At 40.4% G+C, this 22,126-nt stretch overlaps 1 protein-coding gene across 15 annotated transcripts in view; it reads right to left on the reverse strand.

Annotated features, from left to right (window-relative positions):
• Positions 1-22,126, reverse strand: part of LOC118269201 (histone deacetylase 4) — a 69,855-nt gene that overhangs the window by 24,742 nt on the left and 22,987 nt on the right. For 2 of the 15 annotated variants that reach the window (XM_050699160.1, XM_050699127.1), the window contains exon 1: positions 1,369-1,448. The exons of 11 other annotated variants lie outside the window; for them this stretch is intronic. Coding sequence is in view for 2 of the 4 variants with exons in the window: in XM_050699152.1 (XP_050555109.1) it covers positions 16,879-16,897 (19 nt within the window). In the remaining 2 variants the exon portion in view is untranslated. Of the gene's footprint in view, positions 1-1,368; positions 1,449-16,878; positions 17,177-22,126 lie in introns of those variants that run through there. 2 more of the 15 variants (XM_050699152.1, XM_050699123.1) reach the window with 2 other exon arrangements.

Genomic DNA, 22,126 nt, shown 5'->3' on the forward strand with positions numbered 1-22,126 from the left:
GATGGTTGTTTGTTCCTTTAAATCGACATTTCGCGAAGTTATTACGTTTCCCGTGAGAACACAAATGGGTCAGTATACCGGCATATAATTGTGGTTGCGTCACCGTGTGCTAAACATAGCTCGGTGAAACAATATATTTGTAATCAGCGTGACATGTCCGCCATACATACGGGCCGCCACACTCCGCCGATGGTAAACCTGCGCTATAAATACCGCGGCCACAATAGCCATGTGTCAACTATTTTGTACCACTAATGGATAATATCTCTTCATGTGGTAATGTGTTCTGTTCCACTTTAAAAATAGTCGTATTAATTAGCAGTTCGAGGTAAACTTGTAGATCATTATGTATATCAAGAGTGTGCAATACGAGTGTATATTTAAAGCGTCTTTTTCCATAAAATCAAAACAACTTGTTTTTGAATAAAATTACTTTAAAAATATATTCTGACATTTAATTATTAATAGTTTTGCATTAGAAGGTGTCTATTTTACCATAAATAAAATATTAATGAAATACACACGTAATAGTTTTAAATTTGTAGCCAGTCTCCTCGTTCCACGTAACCTTGACAAGTGCCGCGGGCCGCGTGGCTGTATGCCGACTGTGGCCAGTGGCTTACATTTCCACCGAACATGTATCACCAACATGGCAATCATCACACGACACTATGTGACTCCAGTGTAGATGGTGCATGGTGACTACAGCCCAATATTATGGAGCGCAGTATACCAGCGCTGGATAATTAGCGCGCGCCAAATGAGCCGCTAATCATACGTTTATATGCAACGCGATAGCTGCACTAATTGCCCCCACTCAATTATAGACGAGCACTAATTTTGTCGCATCATTAGGTACTATTATATGATATGACCCGGAGTAATGCTATATGTACCGATACTACCGATACAACAACATATCAGGGCCCGCAAACAATCACTGGCCGATGGATTTATTTAATCAGAATGTTCACGGCACGCGTATCTAATGGATGGTTTGTTTATCTATAATTTTTCACTACATTCTTGTCATTGGTGGATCCAGTGCCAGTGAATAAATAATGACGGGACAATTGTCGTACACTTCGAGCAGATATCTATCTAATAATGATTGATGTATCGATTCGACGAGTAATAAGCTGCGGGTAAATACCCACACTATGTACAGTGGAGCAGTGTGTACACGTAATAGTGTGCACTGATTTCAAGATGGCAGTGACAAGCGGTCTGCAGCGAGTGCCGAGTGCTGCCGCTGCTGCGCCGCGGAGGCAGGGGCTCGATAGTGGTGCACTCTGCTGACCTCTCCCGGCGTGTAATCGTGTAAATAATATGAATCACGTTCCACACATGCACGTGTTATCTACTCACGTCTAAATATAGATGCGAATGATTGCCGATATGTATCGGTTGCGCGGCGATTACCTCAGTTCCTTATTATTCTGGCTTACCTGCAAAACAGAGATAAGATAACGTTAAAAAGGCAATATTGCATTCAAAAGACTTTATATCAACAGACAAATAAATATAAAAAGTTGTAATTTTCCACATAATTTAAATAAAACTGCGTAATGACTATAAATAGGATTGTTGGCAAACAATGGACAATAATGGAGACATTAAGCCGTGCATGTCCAATTGTCCAGAGATAGACTCTGTGTTTAGGAAGTACGTGTCGGTAGTGTTGGGCTGCGACTGTGCGACTGCGACTCGGTGAAATAGTTGGCGTTCCGCGCGGCCGTTGTCGCAAGTTCTATTTTCACGTCCATACAAATGGGATTTCCGCGCGAGTTTTTACATACATTCTATTTGTATCGGCCGGTGTTGCCTCACGCCTACGTTGTCGCTAGGCTTCATTGCAAATTATATTACGATCTCCATCCGTTCTAAAATTAACTCCGCATTTGTTTTAAAATGTTGACAATGTACGACATTCGCTTTCAGTGGGTATGTAGGTAGTCTCCTTCAATAAAATGTTGTTTATTCAAATAACAATTATGTATCGGTGAAATGCGAGTTCAATTTCAACGAAATGCTGATTAGTGAAATACAACGTCTAGACACCAACGCACGGTTGAAGAAACACAAAGTTTATTTACTTGGCAAGTAAACAAGCTGTAAGCATCATTGTTTGCAGCGCGGACGGGCACGTCACGGTACTTACAATGTGAGATACATCTTAGTTATCTAGTGAAACACAGAGGTAGGAGGAAATGTAAAGTGATTTATTTTGGTGAGCGGAGTGAGGAGGCGGGCGGCCGTGAACTTGGGCCACTGCCGGCCTGTCATGGAGCACTCGCCGCGCCGCATCGATCCCATTCAGCCAACTACATGACAACTGCGAGGGTAGCGAGCGCGCCGCGAGCCAGCTATTTGAATGGAATATGAGCTGTACTAGTAGTAGCGGTTATAACACAAACCGCGGTAATTGTGGTTCGTTAACTACGAGAGATATGTACACGAGTAGTGGTTTAATTTTATTACACTAAAAAAATATTGCACGTGTCGCTCCTTGAAGATAATGGTAATGAACCCACATCTATATTAAACCAGTTTCGAATACTTGTGTTATTTTAACGGCGCCTGAGCCTATCCGAAGCCGACAATTCGACTCAAGCAAGGTAAAAAATGTTCGGAAGATAATTATGAATTATGCATTAATGTTGCGCAACCGTTCTAACATAAATAGCTGTTTACTGCTTACATTAAAATACCTACTGTTTGTGAAATAACGTAATTAACATACTTGCATGGTAATTAAGCTAAATTTATTTTATTTTAATTTTAAGTTCAACTCCAGAATCCAACTCATACACAGAAACTGTTCAAAACTTGAGCAGACACTTGAGATACGATATCTTCTCACACAGAACAACGGCAGTTTAATAAAGTAGAGCTTCACGATCTCTCCCATATACAAAGCATGTATGTAGCTACATGTGACATGTGACAGTAGTAGTTTGCATATCTTGTGAGATATAGTGTAAGCGCAGGAGTGCAGGCCACACATACAGCCTCATGGCGGGCACACTACTGTGACACTACACTGCTAGGCCTCGATAACTGCTAGTACCGAGAACTGGGTGTGGGCTGTGTGGGATGAGTAGCGTGCTGTATCCAGCTGATAACGCTTCCGGCGAGGTCGTCGCCCTTCCGCTGATAACGGTCAGCTGGCAGCTCCCACTGACATTGCGGGAACACTTTCTCGATACCACTCGGGCATTACTGAAGAAACTCTAAATTACGTTCAATACTTTAATGATAACTAATTCAATTCAGATTGTGAATATACAACATTCTACTATCTTTAAGATCCACATTCTATTTAATTTCCCATTAGAGCATATTTAATTAGGTCGCGATCAGAAAATCTAGTTTAAAACGAAGCAAATCCTATGTAATCATACAAATGAATTGATTATGAAAGGAAAAGAGCAATCACTCTTAACTTGGGACTTGCTTTGAAAAGATACACAATATTATAGCTGTAGATTCAACAACCCATTAGACGAATAATAGATTGTTGTTTTCATTTAAAAACGAACAGACTTTATCTTAATGTAGATGTAAAAAACCTGTCCCGTCTAAAAATATATTGTATTCAAAGGTCAAACGATTTAGAGACAACAATAAAATAGTTGAGATCTATATTTAAGACAGACGCAGGCGCTGGGCGGCTGTCAACAATGGAAACTTCACAGGCCCAGGCTGCGGCGGGTGCGCGCGCGCCGGTTATTTTCCTACAATTAATGCACTCACCGATACGACAGCTCGGGAGTTTCCTTTGACACACTTGTGTTGAGCAACCAGCCGCGGCCTTCTAGGCATTCCATTCATTGATACCATGTGTTGTGATTCACTGCGATAACAGTTACACTGTGTACCAACTACTAGTACAATCATTAAAAAAGTTAATAAATAAAACTCATACAACACTCGTACTTCCATATTTGTCACAATTTTCCGCATCACGAGGTGTATTTCCCGTGGCTGGTGTTTACTTTCGCGGGGTTCTAACGCGCGGTAACATTTCAACATTTGACCCGTGACGTCACGCGGTCACTAATACCTTCCTTATCAACGTATTTACTTATCATAGCCTCTCCTAGCTCTCGCTGTTTTAGTCTCACTATTTGTTCACCAAGTTTGTTTATCTCGTTTCGACGAAATAATTAATTATACTGTTATCGCATAATTGTACGATACCTCGCTGTTCTGTGGAAGATTGGCTCCACATAAATAACTCTATTTGTAATTAAGCTATTGATTTAAGCAATTCATCAATTCAATATTATGATATCGTTCGTTAATTGAAACCCTCGGCAAGCGAATGTGACGCGTATCTAAGAGTCTAAAGTACAGAGCAAGGAATGCAGTTACATTTGCATGTACGGTGGGACTGCTGGCTTCTGACGATGATATTAAAACTCCCAAATACCAGAACATAATATCGATATGAATAAATCAATCGTATTCAACGAGAGAGACAGTCAGTCAGTTGTCACTCTCACTAGTAGGGAGTGTGAAATTGTTGTCCATGTAGTGTGACCCGTCCCGAATAGTTGCACTTCCCTGTTCCCGGGCGTGGTGTTGGCAGGAGAGTTGGCGCCCCACCACCGCGCATCGATCAGTCGGCGAGATTGGCAAGCGGACACTCATCACACGACCGCTGCAACATGTGATGACACTGCTAATGTGATTGGCAAATACTTTGCGGAAAACGGAAGGGAACACTGCGCGTAACAATGTAATTATCGCACTCCTTGGCTTGCACTCGCCTGCTTTACGTGAGAGGAACATGGCTGATATTAAATTACATGTAATTAGATACATATCACAAAAATATGATTCTCTTCATACATGACCAACATATCCAACGAACAAGTCGATTAAAATATTGTTTGGGCTAACAAATAGTTTTGCTAGCGTGATATCGTCGAAGATAGGTCATACATGTGCTCGTAATAACCAGGTGGCCATGGAATATCTTCCCCAGAAACCTCAGTACATCAATAGTACACCGAAATGGGTCAGAACGGGCAGCAGTGACCAGCTGTTAATTCGGTGGGACCTTGGCCCGGCGGGGTGCGTTGCACAACGAACTATTCTGATGCATCACCTTGCCCGTGTTACAACACGATAGCTTGGGCAGAGGATCACTGTCGCTCTATATGGTCTCAAGTATTTTGGGAGCTTACTCACATCGTACATCACTACGTCACAGGCTAATAACGTTTATGTCCATTAATCGAAATTAAAATATCGAAATACTCAAAGTTTAAGACACCAATGCCTCATTGGTCGGTTGTTATCGAAACAGAAAATATATTTTTAGATCCACTTAATTGGTTGAGGTTATGAAATTTGATAATAATTGTAATATTGCCTTAGTATGTTTCAAACGTCAACAATCAACTAAATTAGACAGAAACTGACCGATGAAACATAATTGACTATTATTTCAAAAGTTTTCTAATAATTAGAATAATTTTATTTTGGAAAGTATCTATTTACAATAGTCTCCATCGATTTGAACTAAGAAAAGTTCGGTCAGAAGTGCGCGGGCGCAGGGCGCAGCGCGGCGCATGCGTGCGGCGACCCACAGTCTGCCACATCGCGGTCAAGGCGATTGCATCGCCACATAGATGCACTCATTATACTTTGGACTTAACGTGTTACCGTCAAAGTAACGGTTACCACTTTATTACCTTACTACACTGTCACTCAATATTATCGCAAACATTGTTTCACAAAACAAAACATAAATTAGTCACCGTTAGTAATGTCAATAAATGGCGGAATTAAGGCTCCGGTCAATAATGAATTAGATTTGCTTCAGCCATCACATACTTAATCAAAAACGCTATTAAACAAATCTTTATCAAAATCGTATTACAGTGTTCAATGCGCCTACGCATACCATACGACATAAATCACAAAGGTTGGTCGCAGTTAACGGCCGATTAACATGCCCGCCGCGCGTACTTAATTATAATTATTTTAAATTTACTAGCAGCGTCACGCCTGGCCACCTAATTATAGATCTAGGTGTTAACTGCATATTAGCGTGCGACCGACCGTTTGGCTACACATTGTGAAGCTGTACCACTACGGGTTGACTCCAACTCTATCATATTGGTTTACGGGAAGTGGTGAACTGATTAGGAGTAACATACCTCCAGATCTGACGATAAAAAATTCAATAAACAGCATTTCGCACACACGTACACATGCATTTTGTGTGGTCGGAGAGTAGCTGAGCTGTCATGTCACACATCAAACGAGAGCCCAGCGCTGATCCGTTCAGTGCCAAACATTCATCAATACTGACACTACATACATGTTGTCACGTGAGTTGGTACTCTACGCTACAACTAAACTTACACGCTTTAAACTCCCTAAGACAACGTACTGTGATGAGGTTCCAAGAATAGAGCGCCCGATGAGCACAGAATGAAGAGATAATTTGTGTGGTGCCAAGCAGCTCGACTACTCCACACCTTCGGAGAGGATAAATCACGGCCATGCGGCCATGCCAAACGTACCGAGTGGTCAGTGCGCTTTATAATAATATGATATCATTGCTTCGGATCACTCTATGATTCACTTCACAGCAATTTATGTTACATTTTGTTCAGTCTGCATGTTAATCGAGGTCTGGGTCAAAAACCGATCTTATCGTTCTAAATTAGACGGAATTAGGGACCATTACAGTGACAATAATCACGCTGTAGTGTATGTTGTAATCAAACATTCAAATGTCTCTGTGGCTTGTTTTATTGAAACACTACACACGACATTATGATGAAACGCTTCGTAACCCAGTTCGCACATAACATGCAGCTTCCACGAGCCGGCTACCGAGATCCGCTGTGTATCTGCTGGCATCTGGAGCGGCGACCTCGTGACGTGCCTGTCCACGCCAACTAAAACAAAATCCGATGACACGACACGCCTCCCTACATACACACAGCGTGTACCAGAAACACATCAATTATATTGCGATTAGATGAAGGTTGCTGGTGTAAATACACCAGTGACCGGGTTAGGGACGAGATATTTCAAAAATGAAAAATGTTTACGTCTACGTCCACACGGCAGTGAAATATGTGTGGCCATCATTCTTATCGCCTAGCAGTGGAAAGATGATTAAACAATCAATTTATTTAGATCAGACGAAGCCAATTAATCGGTGCCATCGAGATGAACCACAGCTTTAACAACTTTCAAAAATATTAGATTTAGTTTATTTAGTTTAACAATCTATTACGTCAATTGTGAGAAGTAACCCTGGTCAACTTAGATATCTCATGGATAACAGAGCAAACCGATGCACAAATGTTCATAGTATTTGTCCTTCCGTTACATTACGGAAGATATCAATCAATGAGCCAATTAATTTCTGGCATATACACACGGGAATGCAAAGCGGTGGAGCTTCTGTGGCGGCTCGCGCTTGACCAGTACGATTATAGTCATAGTTGACAGTGGAGTCCTGAGGCGGGCATAACGAGGTCTATATCTGGCCACCATCCAATCAGGTGCGAAGCGTTATGTTCGGGAGTCGCGCGGCCAATGCTAATAATACCCGGCCGAAGCGGCGCCATTTATAGCCTAACCAGAATAGCCGGCCAAACATATAGACGCACCAATAGATATGTCTGATGGCGAGACAGATTTAGCCGCCGATGGGAACGCCATTTACGGAATACTTATAATAGCCACGGCTCTCCGCTGCACGTTCACCGCGCTCCAACAAGGATCAAAGACGCGGACTCCATGTACACGTGTACCCGCGTCTTCCCAGCCCATTATGTTACTGGCGCGGAGTGTTCTCCCATTTGTCAATACATTTATACCTTCCTTCGACGTTATTTCTTTGATTGTTTTGTACACATGACCTTTGTATGACTTTATTTGGCCGGACCAAATAATAACACACACCGACTTTGGACAAAAACCATTATTCGGAAACTTTCTTAAATGCTCTAGAAAAGTGAGACAATTTCACGGTAGTAGTGTAATACGGTTTCTGGCACATTGGAGACTATAAACTGTTGAGAGTGAGCGCCATTCAGCCGAGTGCGAGTATATGTACGAGAGCGCTAACGAGCCAAGAACACTGGCAGCCAACTCTGGCAGCGTTGTCCGCGCGTCATTTCCGGTGGTGCATTATTTACAGTCCGAACCCTTTTAGATTTCCGGTAGGCCCGCCTCTTGACAAGACAAATACTAAATATAGAACTAGGTTCCGATCAAAGCAGATATCATAACATTACAAAAAATCTTCAAACATTTTTTTGTCTGTCGCTGAAAATATTGTCCTTCCAAGTGGGACAGCTCCCATCATCAATTATCCGCCAAGTGTGCGACACTGGACTGGTGATCATGAAGATAAATTTAGACATTACCGCATAAGCCATACACAGTGGCCACTAATTGATATCGTCTAGCAAATATACAATGACCAGTAGAGTACACACCGAGTGTAGGTACCTATTGTACAAAACAATGTCTTGATAAATAAATTACAATTTTAAATAGACTGATTAAAGATACTTGATATCATCATTAAATATTGGACTTGTAATAAAAATAAATAATTGAAATAATCTTGTAACCTCATCCTTGACCAACGACCCGGTCAGCACAGCAGTACCAGCCACCAGCAGTACTCAAACAAACATTCCTTGCACAATCTTATGTAAATCATTTGGCAGACCATATAGACAATGCTTACACATTTTTGTTAATTTAATATGTTGGTTGTCCTATACCGCACTCTCTTATGTGGATCAAAAGTGAAGTACTATATCATGTCCAACACTCGTGACAAACGCTACTGGTAACTTGCATTTGACAATGCTTCTAAATAATTAGCATGTAAACAAAAAACACTAGGAAACGAGTATTAAACTCTACAATCTGAACTTTTACTGTAGTTAGCGAGACAAAACAAGACAGTGACAATGCCACCTGTTGTGTGCACACAGAGGTCGCGGTCGCCGGCCGTGCCGCCGTGTCGCCGTGTCGCCGTGCGGTAGGTCGCGACGGAGACCGACGGCTGCGAGCCCACGCCACGCCGGCCGATTACCATAGTCACTGCACTCATCAATATACTCACATACTCTATCATAATACTGATATGTACCAACAACTTGGTTATAAGACCAGTGGATAAATCAAAGAACATAAAAGCAATAGCGAAAACTATTCGGTGCATCAATCTCGAGTGACTCGGTGCTGTAAAGATAAATGGATGTCGATAGTTTGGCAGCAGAGACGCGGAAACTTCCTACATTTGTATAGCTGATGCATAAACTATAACTTCATACCTAGTCACTATCAAAACTAAACTCATACAGTTCAAATTGTTGTTTCGGCTTTTCTAGAATACTGAAGAAAGATTGAGGATATCTCCGGGAGTAACGCTTAACGTTACTTCCAAAGAATCCTAGGATATATGAATAATACATATTGTATATCAAGTATTCGATCATTGCTACAACAGATTAAATAAAATAATAGGCTCTTAAGACATGGGAATATGTTGCAAATAACAATCTGCTTGTTGCTAGTTCATTAGTATTCGAGTTCGTTGACCCGTGCTTGATGTGGAGTAGCGAGACATCAGCACTGAATGCCAATGAGGACATCTCGGGTGAATGTTTAGGCCACTGCCATGAAGGAGACTATAACGTAAGTGGACAATTAGGTTCCATGTCACAACAATTTTCACATTTCATTTACATTTTGTTTGCGACTGTAGTACTGCAGATCGATGTGAATGAACACTCGGTCGCGACAATTTTCTTCAATAGGCTGACCTCCAGGCGATGTGTTACGCGAGCATTATCCAATGAAGGTTACTAGTCGGCTCTAGTACTCGCTGGTACACAACAGACGCAGTTCCGGCCATGTGACACAAATACGCCAACGAGCCAACACAACAATGATACATTTGAGCCAATGTTGGCGCCAACCGGCAGGTGGTAGTACACTCCAGTCAATTTCGGAGTTTGATCCGCTGACACTGGGTTATTGCCGCTTCCTGCCCACGGTGCAATAAGGCCAATTGTCGTGAACCTTTGCGTCTATAAATGTAACCATTTAATGCTTTGTGCTCCAGAATGTAAATGAGAACAGCTTACGATATTCTCGTGTTGGTGAATTGTGAGTTACAATATGGTAGAAGTGTGCATTACAGAATGGAAGAATTAACTATGTCTAGACAAGATCCATCGTTTCAATCTGCTTGCTCCGATAGACAATTTTACTCTAAGTAATAGCAACTGGCGCATACACATAGCACATTTCAATTTACTTAGCCATTCTGTTATCCTTTCTCGAACAGTGTAGAGAGCTAGTTATTTTGCATATGGAATAAATTAACAACCGTAAGATCTTAATTGAACGCAGTCGTTAACAGGAAAAATAAAAGTATTCAATTTAGGAATGTATATTTTTGGCTAATCGTTCGTTACGTACTGTGTGTAACTCCATTAAAGTAAATGCCGTATCTCTAATAATTTCGAAACAATAATCGATGTATCATTATAAGTTACTACACACACACACACACACAGTATATTTATAAAACATACATCAGCAACATTTTGAAAGTTGCGTCACTTTTCAAAAGAGCTCCGTACTTTTATACTTTCTCTTTTTTGAATGAGGAAATAAAAATGGTTACGTGTATTTTACTTTTTATTTTCGAAAGACATTCTATAGCAATATATAATTTCCTGTACATACTGTATGAAAAGGAAAAAGTAAAAAAAATACAAGTAGGTATTTATCCAAACCAAATAGACATATTTTAACGTTAAAAAGACCATAGCAGTGTAGTTTTCTAGAAATCAAGGCATGTTTTACGACAATACATAATGATCAGTCAGTAAATACAATAATAACTACCAGAAACAAGAGCCCGAGTTATTTACAAGTGTAGAGCAGTGAGTTGAGTGGTCCTACACTAGTTCTCCGTGAACTTACAATACTGGCAGTAATTGGTCCAGCAACAGTAATTACGTACATAATTTATTTGGTAACACAAACTTCGTGGGAACCTGGCAAGGTTGCCAGCTGTCCAGTGTCCAGTGTCTCCGGAGAGTTTACCACCACGAAAATGGGGTGTATAGAATTATAATGAAGGAGATATACCACAAGGGATAGGTTATACTTTGATTGTAGTTTAACTTTATAAAATAGTGGATCACACAGGGCCATCGAAATGGCTCTAAATAAACAAACATAAAGCTGAAGGTTTTCAATTCGTATAAAAACGGAGTGTAGTATAATGTCGAGTGTAGACACACGAAGCGTTGAGTTTCGGTTCGCGGTCTATAAATAACACGGCACTGTTCACACGATAACATTATGATGTCATATTCTTTTTAAACCGCTCGGAGATGACATAAATTTTATATCTAATTGCCATACAACAAGACAGATAAATCTTAATTGGCGCTACGTCAAACAGTACGGGGACGTAAACACACGGGAGTTGGTTTATTGTGATGTTCTAGTTGAACACATTGTCGTTGAAGGAATCTGAATACATCATCATACTGTCTGTTATATGCGCATCAGTGAAAACATTCGCTGGGTCAAACATTAAATGTCTGTGAGTATATGTTGTGTTTTATATTATATTGTGTTACTTCAACATACTCCCGGTCTCGATATTGTTTGGAGGTTTATGTTGTAACTTGTTTGGTAAAGTTGTTTAGTAAACAGTATCGATTTGCGCCTTACAGCGGTGTATCAATCACTATTAGCTGTAAGTTCCACTAGTACAAAAGCTAATCTAAGTGAATTAGCAATCTGAAAGGTTTTCACTTGGTGTTCAATAAACAAACACGTTTTTCCATAAACGATACAATTTTCTTGTTACAATATTCGTAGAAGTGTGTTGTTAAGTAAACAAGGTGCCCACGCGGGCGGGCGGCGCGCGCCAAAGGTCAAGGAGTAATGTCAGCACCTACACAGTTCCGAATCAAATGAACGATATTCTCTTTGGATTACATTATCTTAGATCCCACGCACGAGTGGGTGTTGCTATTCCAAATATTTCTGAATATGCTCCGCGAAAAAAGTGCAAACAATACAAGTCTCCCCACACGGTTGATTGACCTTATTACTTAAACACGAGCGTTTAGCCTGTAACACGAGCAGCAATGTTTCAGCAGTAAGATGTTCCTCGAACGAAGCCTAAGTCGAGCACTCAAGTTAACATTTTTTTACTGGTCCGAATCGAATCGCTATCATGGTCAGACAATACTAACTATCTAAATATAATATGGACCAACGTCCAACTTCCTACTACGATGGTTTTATCGCGGAAGCCTATATTCCGTAGAGAAAAAACTATTGAGCCAATTTTACACTTGACTGGATCGAAATGGCCGCTATTTAATCCAATACTATTTCCTTGGATAGCGTCGATCATTCAAAGAATACAGCAATGATTTCAGCCACTCTTGCATGGACTCACGTTTGCATGCATTGCTCTGTTATGAGCTAACGGTTTGTTGAAGTTTTCTATGAATTACATTGTATATTGACGTCACACTATTTAAAATGGAGATGATTCACGGGATGAGTTTTAGTTCGAACGTAATCCATAGCTTTGTAACAAACTGGCGCTGACTGTGAATGCGGAAAAGGAAAACACGGAAACTGAAAGATTTACAAGTAGGTACTTAAGTAACACAAAAGCAGTCAAGGCTCAAGTTTTTGCAGAAGTTACGGTCCATCGGCTCCGACGTGGTGGAAGCTACCACCACGCTGCTACTCATTGAGGAAGCGTAGCAATGCACTACTCAATCACACAGTTATACTCAATCAGAGAACAATCGTGGACATCTAGAAATGTTCAATGAGATCAGTGAAGTAGAACATTAGAATAATAATTTGTTTATTTCCCACACGATCACTTTTAGCAAAGCTTTCAACGTAGCTAAAAGTAGGCCGGCTTCACAGAATACCAGATTATTACAGAAAAGGGTAAACACAAAGTTTTACTGAGGTCGCGCTGTTCTTAGAAGGCTTTTAACCTTTTACATTTGAGGTAATTTTGCGATACAATATACAATATAATATTTCTTTGAAACGACAAACATCAATTTGCTCAAGTATATTGTTGTTATTGAAAACTTTACTGAGACGATACTTATGTCGTTTGTGTTTATGGTGGACAAGTTGTCCGGCTGCACTAACGGTTCCGATCGCCAACCAACATGGCAGCTCCAGGTGAGTCACAGCAGCACGCCACCTACACGAGTGTGGCAGTATCGCGCCAAGTTTTCCTGCTAGCTGACCACAACGGATGATGCAGCCCATTCATAAACCTTAGCCGACCTCTTCCACCGACAACAACACGATGACTACCCGGATAATGACAACCAACTGTTCACATGATTTTATTATTAACCGATACCCTAAGTATTTAATGAAATGTATTTGATATGAATGGGTTAAATTCAAAAAACCTATATTCTCTACGTTTCGCAGCACTTTACGAATGACTGCCTGTTGCTGAAGTTTAAACCACAAGTCCCAATTAATAGGACAATGAATAAGATATTAATTGGCTAACCACCGAAAGCCGACAAACTATGATTCAGGATATTGCTCGCCCTGTGCCACAAACATCCTTCTACGCAATGCGGTTATTATTATTACCTGTGCTCAATTATTGTTTGTACACTGTGACTCTATTCTACGATCTACTGCTACACTGCTCTACTATAGCTATTTTATTATCAATGTACATAATTATACTATTCAAATATTTTGTACAAATTATGCGAGTAGGTAATTAGGTATCAATAATTAAATACAGTCTACCATTGATGCTTCAAAAATTAAATCACGATTTTCAGTGTGTTTCGACGGACACAGTTCGTCTAGACAGAAGTTCCGTAATTATTTCTGTCGCAAATCCAAGACGCGTGCGTCATTCGCTTTGACGCAATGGACAAAAAATAAAGAACGCATCAATTGTCGCCACATTGAAATGCACCAGCCACACTAACATAGTAAAAAGAAAAACAATTCCATTTTGATGACACAAATCAACAAAAGTATAATGTACATTAATCAGTTCCTTAGCGGAAACCCAGTGTCAGTGCGAGAGACCGTGCACACACACAAACAGTAAAGTAGTATAATACTTAATGTAAACCCGAAACAAAATACAAGTAAGGCGAATGCAAATATTTCTTAGAAGTGGAGAACTTATCTCGGAATATGAAGACATGTCAAGGTTCTGCAAACAGCAGTCAGATAGACAGGCGTGCAGAGCTAGACAGATTACTTGTTCCTACGGTACAGATTCATCATGTCATGCTTACACGATGACGCCGCGCCAAAGATAGCCCTGTTATCAGTGCAAGCAATTAAGGTTATTTATAGAAGTGATAAGGTTTTTACGCGAACCTAATGGTACTTCAAACAACAAGCCATCACTTGTTGTGGAGATCGATTTGTGAACCCACAATAACTCTTGATAGTAGGCATCAAATCGTTCCTAGTAATCCAGACTCTGATAAACAAGGAGGAGTATTTGATGAGATGATGTATGCAGGAATTTTTGCACAACGTGTGTAAGTATCCGGGTGGGGGTCAGTGGCCTGCGCGCGCGCCTGTGTGTCTGTGTCGGCCCTTAGACAGGTTCCGCGTAACGGGAGCCGGGACCGTGTCAATCACGACAATTATTTAGCACTCAGCATCGATGTATCTCGAATACATCAAATCGATACAAACAAAGTACACACAACTATCACAATCAAGCAACCGAATCACCTAGCAACCATTGAGATGAGACCAAGCCTGAATATCCTACGCAAGAGTTCTGATATTGCAATAAATTAGCACAGCTTTCAGTCTCTCATATAAACAGTTTGTATGCAAAGCAGAGAAGACGCACATCACCGTTATTAAAATAGTTTGACGAGTAGAAAGAAACGTTACATTCAATGTCGCAGCCAAAAGCCAGGCCAAGTAGAGGTTGCGTGCGACTTTCTACGCTGCTGACCGACACCCGATGACAACTGTAATTGTTGATAATTACCAACACTTACTGCTGATACCCATCGACACAGCCGACAACCGTGACATAGCAGCCAAAGCCCGACAACCATTGTTTTACAGCGCAATTAAATACAATTTATTTTAAACTTGTGGACACATTAACGACAAACGTAAAATATTCATACTTCTAATCATTATTTTAATGAGCAATCAAAAGAAAAATATACGACAACTAGTATGAAAAGAACAATAAAACGTTCCCTTTAATTTAAAATTCAAACATTAGTAAAATAATTTCGTTTATTATTTACACCAGAGCAAGTCACTTTACTTGTTGATAAACCGGCATCTATTTCTTATTCATAAGAATTTATCTTTACACACAACACAATGGAGCCAATATTTTATCACGCGATAACGTATGGTTTCAACATGAATGGCGTTTATCCATCGATGAGATATCGACATCCAATGTTTTTAAATATAGCCTGGCTATGATAGATGGTGGAACAACACACAGTTTGAGGGTGACATCAGAGGAGAGAAAGGAAAATTGTGTTTAGTCAGAGATAATAGATGACGTGTAGAACGGGTATTACATAGTGTAATTAATAAAGTAAATGAAAACAACATAATGAGTATCGAGCACAATGCAATAACAACAAACAGGATAGTGTGGCCGCATGACGCCGCGCGCTGATATATCTAGTTGGTCAACAACAGCGGTTTGTTTCTTAATGAAAACATTCGATGACATTTAACCAAATGTTATGAGGTCAGGTAATTCAAAGTGCAAAACTATACATTGTAAATTAAGATTGATCACAGTGTAAGCTGCTTGTGGTTACATTAATACAATACCAAGATTTATCATAACGTGTCCAATCTAACCAAATTCTCACTCGGGAGAAAACAGACAAAATTGTAAAAAACATTGATGAAGACTAAAATATTTTCAAAGAAACACTTGTTCGTGCTGTGGATGTACCTATTATAGATATAAATACAAAAACAAAACAGTTTTCTAACGACTCTATGTTGCTAGGTTCCACCTGTAGCAGTTGAGGAAAATCAACATTTAGCAGTCAAACTAGTAAACATCAGTCAAGTCAGTAGAATACATGTATTTACTTATGTTTCTATTGTTTTTGTTGTGTCTTCGTGCAGGCGATTTCTTGCGCACTTGTCCAAGCAAACGTGCGTCATATTCACTCCAAAAATAACAAATTATCCGAAAATTCAGCTTAAAATTAAAATCATAAGCGAAGACATCACGTAATTCGCAACATTATCAAACGAGGAGAATGATAACAGGCCGAACGCGGATACGACGTCCACACGCACACTCTCGCACCACCGACACAAGCACGCACGCACACTATCACACAGTACAAAAATAGCATCGCCGATAGCGCAAACACACCAACACACGCCCACACGTTGTACGTGAACTGTAATAAAAACATACATAGACACGCACAGTGCGCTATGAATAAGACACAAATTGAAATGGAATCGTACGGCCGATTGATTGTGGCCATCTCCAGCGAGCACCCAGCACCGCACACCAGCTCCTGCAGGACTGGAGAGCCATACAGCCGCCCAAGGAGCGACTGGTCGATGAACACGATCAAAGAGAAAGCCGATTTCGAAAACGGACCTCGAATTTATTTGCATGCCGCGATAAAAACTAGGCTAAGTCGACAATGAGACCGGGACCTCTTTACTGCCGAGTACCGGTCCAGTCTAGTTCCAATTATAGGAGCGCACCGCAATTCTATGCCATGCAACATATCGAGGAATGTGGACCTGCGACGTCGCCGTATGTCGAAGCGGACTCACCTAAATTTATGACATACATGGCCTGGGAGCGCTCGAGCCTCCGCGCATGCTCCACGGCCTGATACAGTCCGCCGGAATCCACTTTGAGGCACTAAAAAACTTTAACACGAACAGAAACCACTGCGTCAAGCGCAAGCATCTTATGTGGGCACTGGCACTTGCCGTCGAACGGCACGGAACGGATTAGCGCGACACTCGATGGAGCGACAGGTGAGCTCGGATCGCGGTCGAACACTGACTGAGCGCTGGCGGCCGCGCGGGGCGGCGGCGCGCGCGCACCGCTCCCAGCGCTCGCAGCGCCCGCAGCGCTACACAGCGCTACACAGCGCTACAACCGCTGATAACTGACGCATCAACGTTTTCGCTAAAAACGACTAAAATCTTGGCAATAGTTTCTATACAAAAAACACGGTACACCGTAGGATGCAATTTCTTAGAACCAATTCACTCTGGATTTCTGAGAATGTGTTCGGAGAAAAGCGCTGACGTAATACTGGCTGGAGATGTTATTATTTACGTATCCGCAAGGCAAAAATTAAGCGATTCATAATTAACTCTAGTTATCAGCAAACTGTTCGATGCTTACAAATTTATTGTAATTAAAACACTGCTTTACAAAAGACAATGTACGAATTTCTCGGATAAGGATATAAGTACTGCTGTACAAGTACGGTATCTAAAACTCCAAATGATCGACACGTGAGATCAAAGTTTTAAATAGGCAATGACGCAATACGTGCTAACTTAAACTTACAAAGGTTACAGCGGAATTCTCAACATTACTAAAACAAGTCACAATACAAATCGCTTGGAAGAAGAATTATTCCATTTTGTAAACACAAAGAAATATTGAATAAGGATCTTTTTTTCGTCAAAAGTTGAACACAAACATGTAGGTTAGAATTGTTTATTACTTGTATGTATTCTGGAAACAAACAAGCCTCCACCTGTTGATCAACAAAACAATGTTTGAACAGAATCCGTAGCGACGTGACAAGTGTAGCAGTGTAGCAGGGTAGCAGGCGGCGCGGGGCGACGCGGTGAGCCGGTTGTTGTGTAACACCAAATATTACGTCAATAACAATACAGGAAAATGTTTATCGAAACATGCACAACTCTTTGGAAATCATTTGTATTTTTGCGAACCAGCGCAGGACCAATAGAAATGTCGAAATGGAAAACGCGAGTAAACACAAAGAGCTTTTGTAGTTGCGCTACTGGGAATTGAATTCCTTACAGGTAAAGCTTTCCAATCGACTTCCAACTGCCGCCACAAAGCTCACGTACACACATGAAGATTTGAAGTAGGAAGTCAATCTTTCACACTACCAAAAGATTTGTTCCAATTCTAAAGTGATAAATGTAAATGCGCAAAAGTGTATAGAGCCGGGAGTACATTGCAGAAACAACGCAAATATCAATCGATGGCAGTTGTCAGCGAGGCGGCTCGCGCCGGCTATAGGTCAACCGCTAAATATTTAGGGCGCATCGTGACGTAGCCGTGACGTCACCTGATTGCAGCGCTGATTAGACGTCGGCGGCTTTATGAGAATATTGCCCGCACGCACTATCTCACAACTAGCTCTGTTCTAATACTATCGAATACTATTCATTATACTGGAATACAGAAATAATGACACGAACCATTATATTTTATTTATTGAAGGAAACATTCACTGGTACCAAGTATAGAAAGTCGAGGATAAAGCAACAACATGAAGAAATGATGACGCAAAAAATGCTAGTGATTTCCTCTTCATTTTCCTTGGATAAATCTTAGGTTAATTAACAATAAATTAATTACTTCCCTTGTCTATTTCTGACAAGGATGGTGACGGCAGCGTCTTCAGCCACCATCTTCTGTTTATTATTTAGTTAGAAAGATATTAAAACATGTCACAAACAGTATAATAAATTAGCCTCTAGTGAGATTGACTTCTACTTCACATATAATGCTATGGTTTACGAATATATATTTCTTTAAGAGCGTGTGGATTTCGTATTGTACACTTTCTAGTATATTGTTATAACTTTGTTCGCGTCAAAATATATTTTTGACTACACAACACTCTTCCCATTCCCAGAAGAGAAAAAGTGCCACTGTGTAATTATGTGCCACTGTGTAATATTGTTTATAAACAGCCCACCAATAAAATAGAGCTTTCCAAGAAAACCTAAGTTAAAGACACATTTGTTACGGAAAGTAAAAGAAAAGTCATTAACTTAAATTTTCTAGTAGGCACTAGTAGGCAGTAGTGGCACTAGTGGCTCTAGGCTCTACAACCTCAGCCACTGTTGTTTCAGACACATTTAATATTTAAGGGGAAACTTGTGCGAATGACCCATTTGCTCGAATATTCTAGATATAACTGCGATATATTTTTTCATACAAGTTTTTCTACAACTTTCTAGCTTAGATAGGTCTACCGTCTACAAGACTCCAATCCTTATTCATGTTTTGTAACGCTAAACATGAGTTAACCTGACTGTTTTATTGATCATGCTAAATCAGCCATTTCAGAAAAAAGTGAACTGAAACCGAACTAAAAAACCAAAATCAAAAAGCGATTATAACACAAATGCTGAAAAGTGGGTGTACATTGTATAGCGGCATTACGTACCGTAATGTGCACACCCGCCCCCTCGTGGATAAAAGGTGTGACGTTGCACATCAATAAGCGATCTCAATCCAAAATCTGTTAATCGACCCCAGTTTTTGACAGACACACTAAATAACGAATTCGTCCAAAAATCACCATTCATACTAACGAAGATCCTGCAATCTAATAATATCGACATTGACCCTGACACTGAAGGGTCCTTGTAGAAGAAGCATTGCTCAGCAACAGGAGTAGAGTATAAATACAATGACGGTTATATCACGAGATATCGTATAACACAACAGACAACACATTGAATCACTAACTTCTTGATTTAACTCTGCGCACGCGTCACTCGGTGACACATACACAACCTTGTATCCTCACTTGCCAAAATACAGTTAATTCTGTAACTCACTTTGTCTACGTTGTCGTATTTTGTTTGGGAATATTGAATTAATTCGTTTCTCTCAAACTTGCTTGAATAGAAAAGACATTGTAATTGTTCAAAAATAACCTTTTCTGCACGGTGGTAGTTATCCACTGCTACGCTACTTACTTTTTTCTATGCCAGTAAAGAGTAGTGGGAATAAGTAGGTGTTTTTTTTTTGTTTCTTGAATTTCAGAGTAACTGGTGATATCTTCATCAGACCACCACAGATGGGGCCCAGTAGGACCGGATCTGCGGACTACCTAGCTAACCGGGGCTGCGGCTCGAAAAGCAGGAGTAGGAATGGGGGGTTTTTAGTGAGAGTCTCCCTCTCGTCTCGCCCAAGGAAAAGTTATCGGTAGATGTTCCCCTCGCAAAAAAAAAAACTGGTGATATCTTACAAAAACTAATGTCCCAAACGTCAGTCCATGGAGTACACGACAAATTAAAGGAAACCATAATGTGTAGCTGCTCGCTACACGCCAGCTATTCTATGGGTAAATACTGCTTAAACAGAATAACAATCTCTCCATCTCTTTGAAAACGAACAACAACAAATGAAAACAAGCCTTTCAGTCACTCGTCAGATTACAAAGCACAATATTAATAAACTTATAATTTCAGCGAACTAATAATGTAAGACGGTCGGGTGCGCAGGCGCCGGTCGCGACGTGGGTGATCAACCTTGTCTAGACCGAACTTGACTAACTGGTATTTACGTAACTACTTCATAATTACTCATAGTTTACAGTTTTCAGGCCCACTTTACGCAAACGCAAACTGAAACGAGAATATAGAAATACAGGGAGATGCACTCGCACCATCGTGGGAATTGTTGCCATTTTCGCATTTCATCAGGATTTCTAGAATACTTTCATGTCATCATTACAAGAATACTATCTAGACATATCTTTTTACAAAGTACTTAGTATTCTTATTAAAATTATTAGTATTATAAATTATTGTGGTTCTCGTTGCTCTTATCTCATGTTGAACGAAAGATGGCTTCTAAATAATGGCGTCTAGCGTACTGCTGCTGCGACGTTATCATTCAGGAATTATTTGTTATTACATGGCTGTCTGATTAAACTCAACTTCTTGGAATTGCTACTCTGCTAATATGTACACGATTTGTTCATATTTTAAAATATAAACACAGATATTATTTCGTATCTTTGTTATTCTCTATCCTAATGATAAACAATAAACCAACTCGGAGCAAAGCATGGCACTCGAAGCTTTAGTATTACAAATAGCTCCAAACTACTTCTAATTTAGGCAAATCTATTAATTGGCGAACTAGGCATTACTCAAATCATCAACGCGAAGTTAACATCACCACCTCATCGGTTTATATTTAACGTGTGATCGTCGCGTCGCCGTGTCGCCGCCGTGCCGGCCGCCGGCCGCCGGACCGTCACCGAGTCACGGCAACTAAACTGTTATAGCCGGCGCCATGTCAAAATATCCCGTCACCGTGATAGTTTAGTGTTTCATTTATGTCATAGTCGATCTAACTGCGAATTACACATTCGCGAGACGACATTTTGCTGAACAACAACTAACAACACGTTTGTGGACAACTAAATACAGTAGTGGTGATTAAGAGTTCACCTTGTGTCCTTCTAGCAAGTGTCAGTCGGCTCATGTTGTCAGAAATTGCGCAGATATGAAGAAGTGCGACGTTGCAGGACTGGCAGCATGTCTCTGTTTAATATAATATACCGCTATAGGTGAATCATCGCCCCTTTCTTCCGGGAACTCGCGAAACGTAGATATTCCACAAGGCTGAACTATTTTTGTAATACCACTTGAAACAAAATCGTATTCGGTTAGCGAGAATACTAGCAAGAAGGAACCGTATTGGTAATCTGTACAACGTGCAGCGGTGGGCTTATTGTGGCGATCTCCACTGTGGACATGTACTTAATCCCTGTCTTATGTCACACGAGTAGCTCAATTCTTGCTTATTTGTAATCAATTGACTTGTATAAATACATTGATAAAACTATTTTTAAGAAGATATACGGAGATATCTTATTGATATACGGAATATCATCATAATCCATAACAGATTAATATAGATAGTAGATCCAGAGTACAAGTATACTCGTGCTACGAGTACTCAATCAAAGCTCAATTAAAATTAAAACTTGTGGGTGATTTCGATCAACAAGACTGCCCAAATACGCAACAGTTAGTATAGCGCTTTGTGACA

Source organism: Spodoptera frugiperda, chromosome 2 (genome assembly GCF_023101765.2).
Source record: "Spodoptera frugiperda isolate SF20-4 chromosome 2, AGI-APGP_CSIRO_Sfru_2.0, whole genome shotgun sequence".
NCBI lineage: Eukaryota > Metazoa > Arthropoda > Insecta > Lepidoptera > Noctuidae > Spodoptera > Spodoptera frugiperda.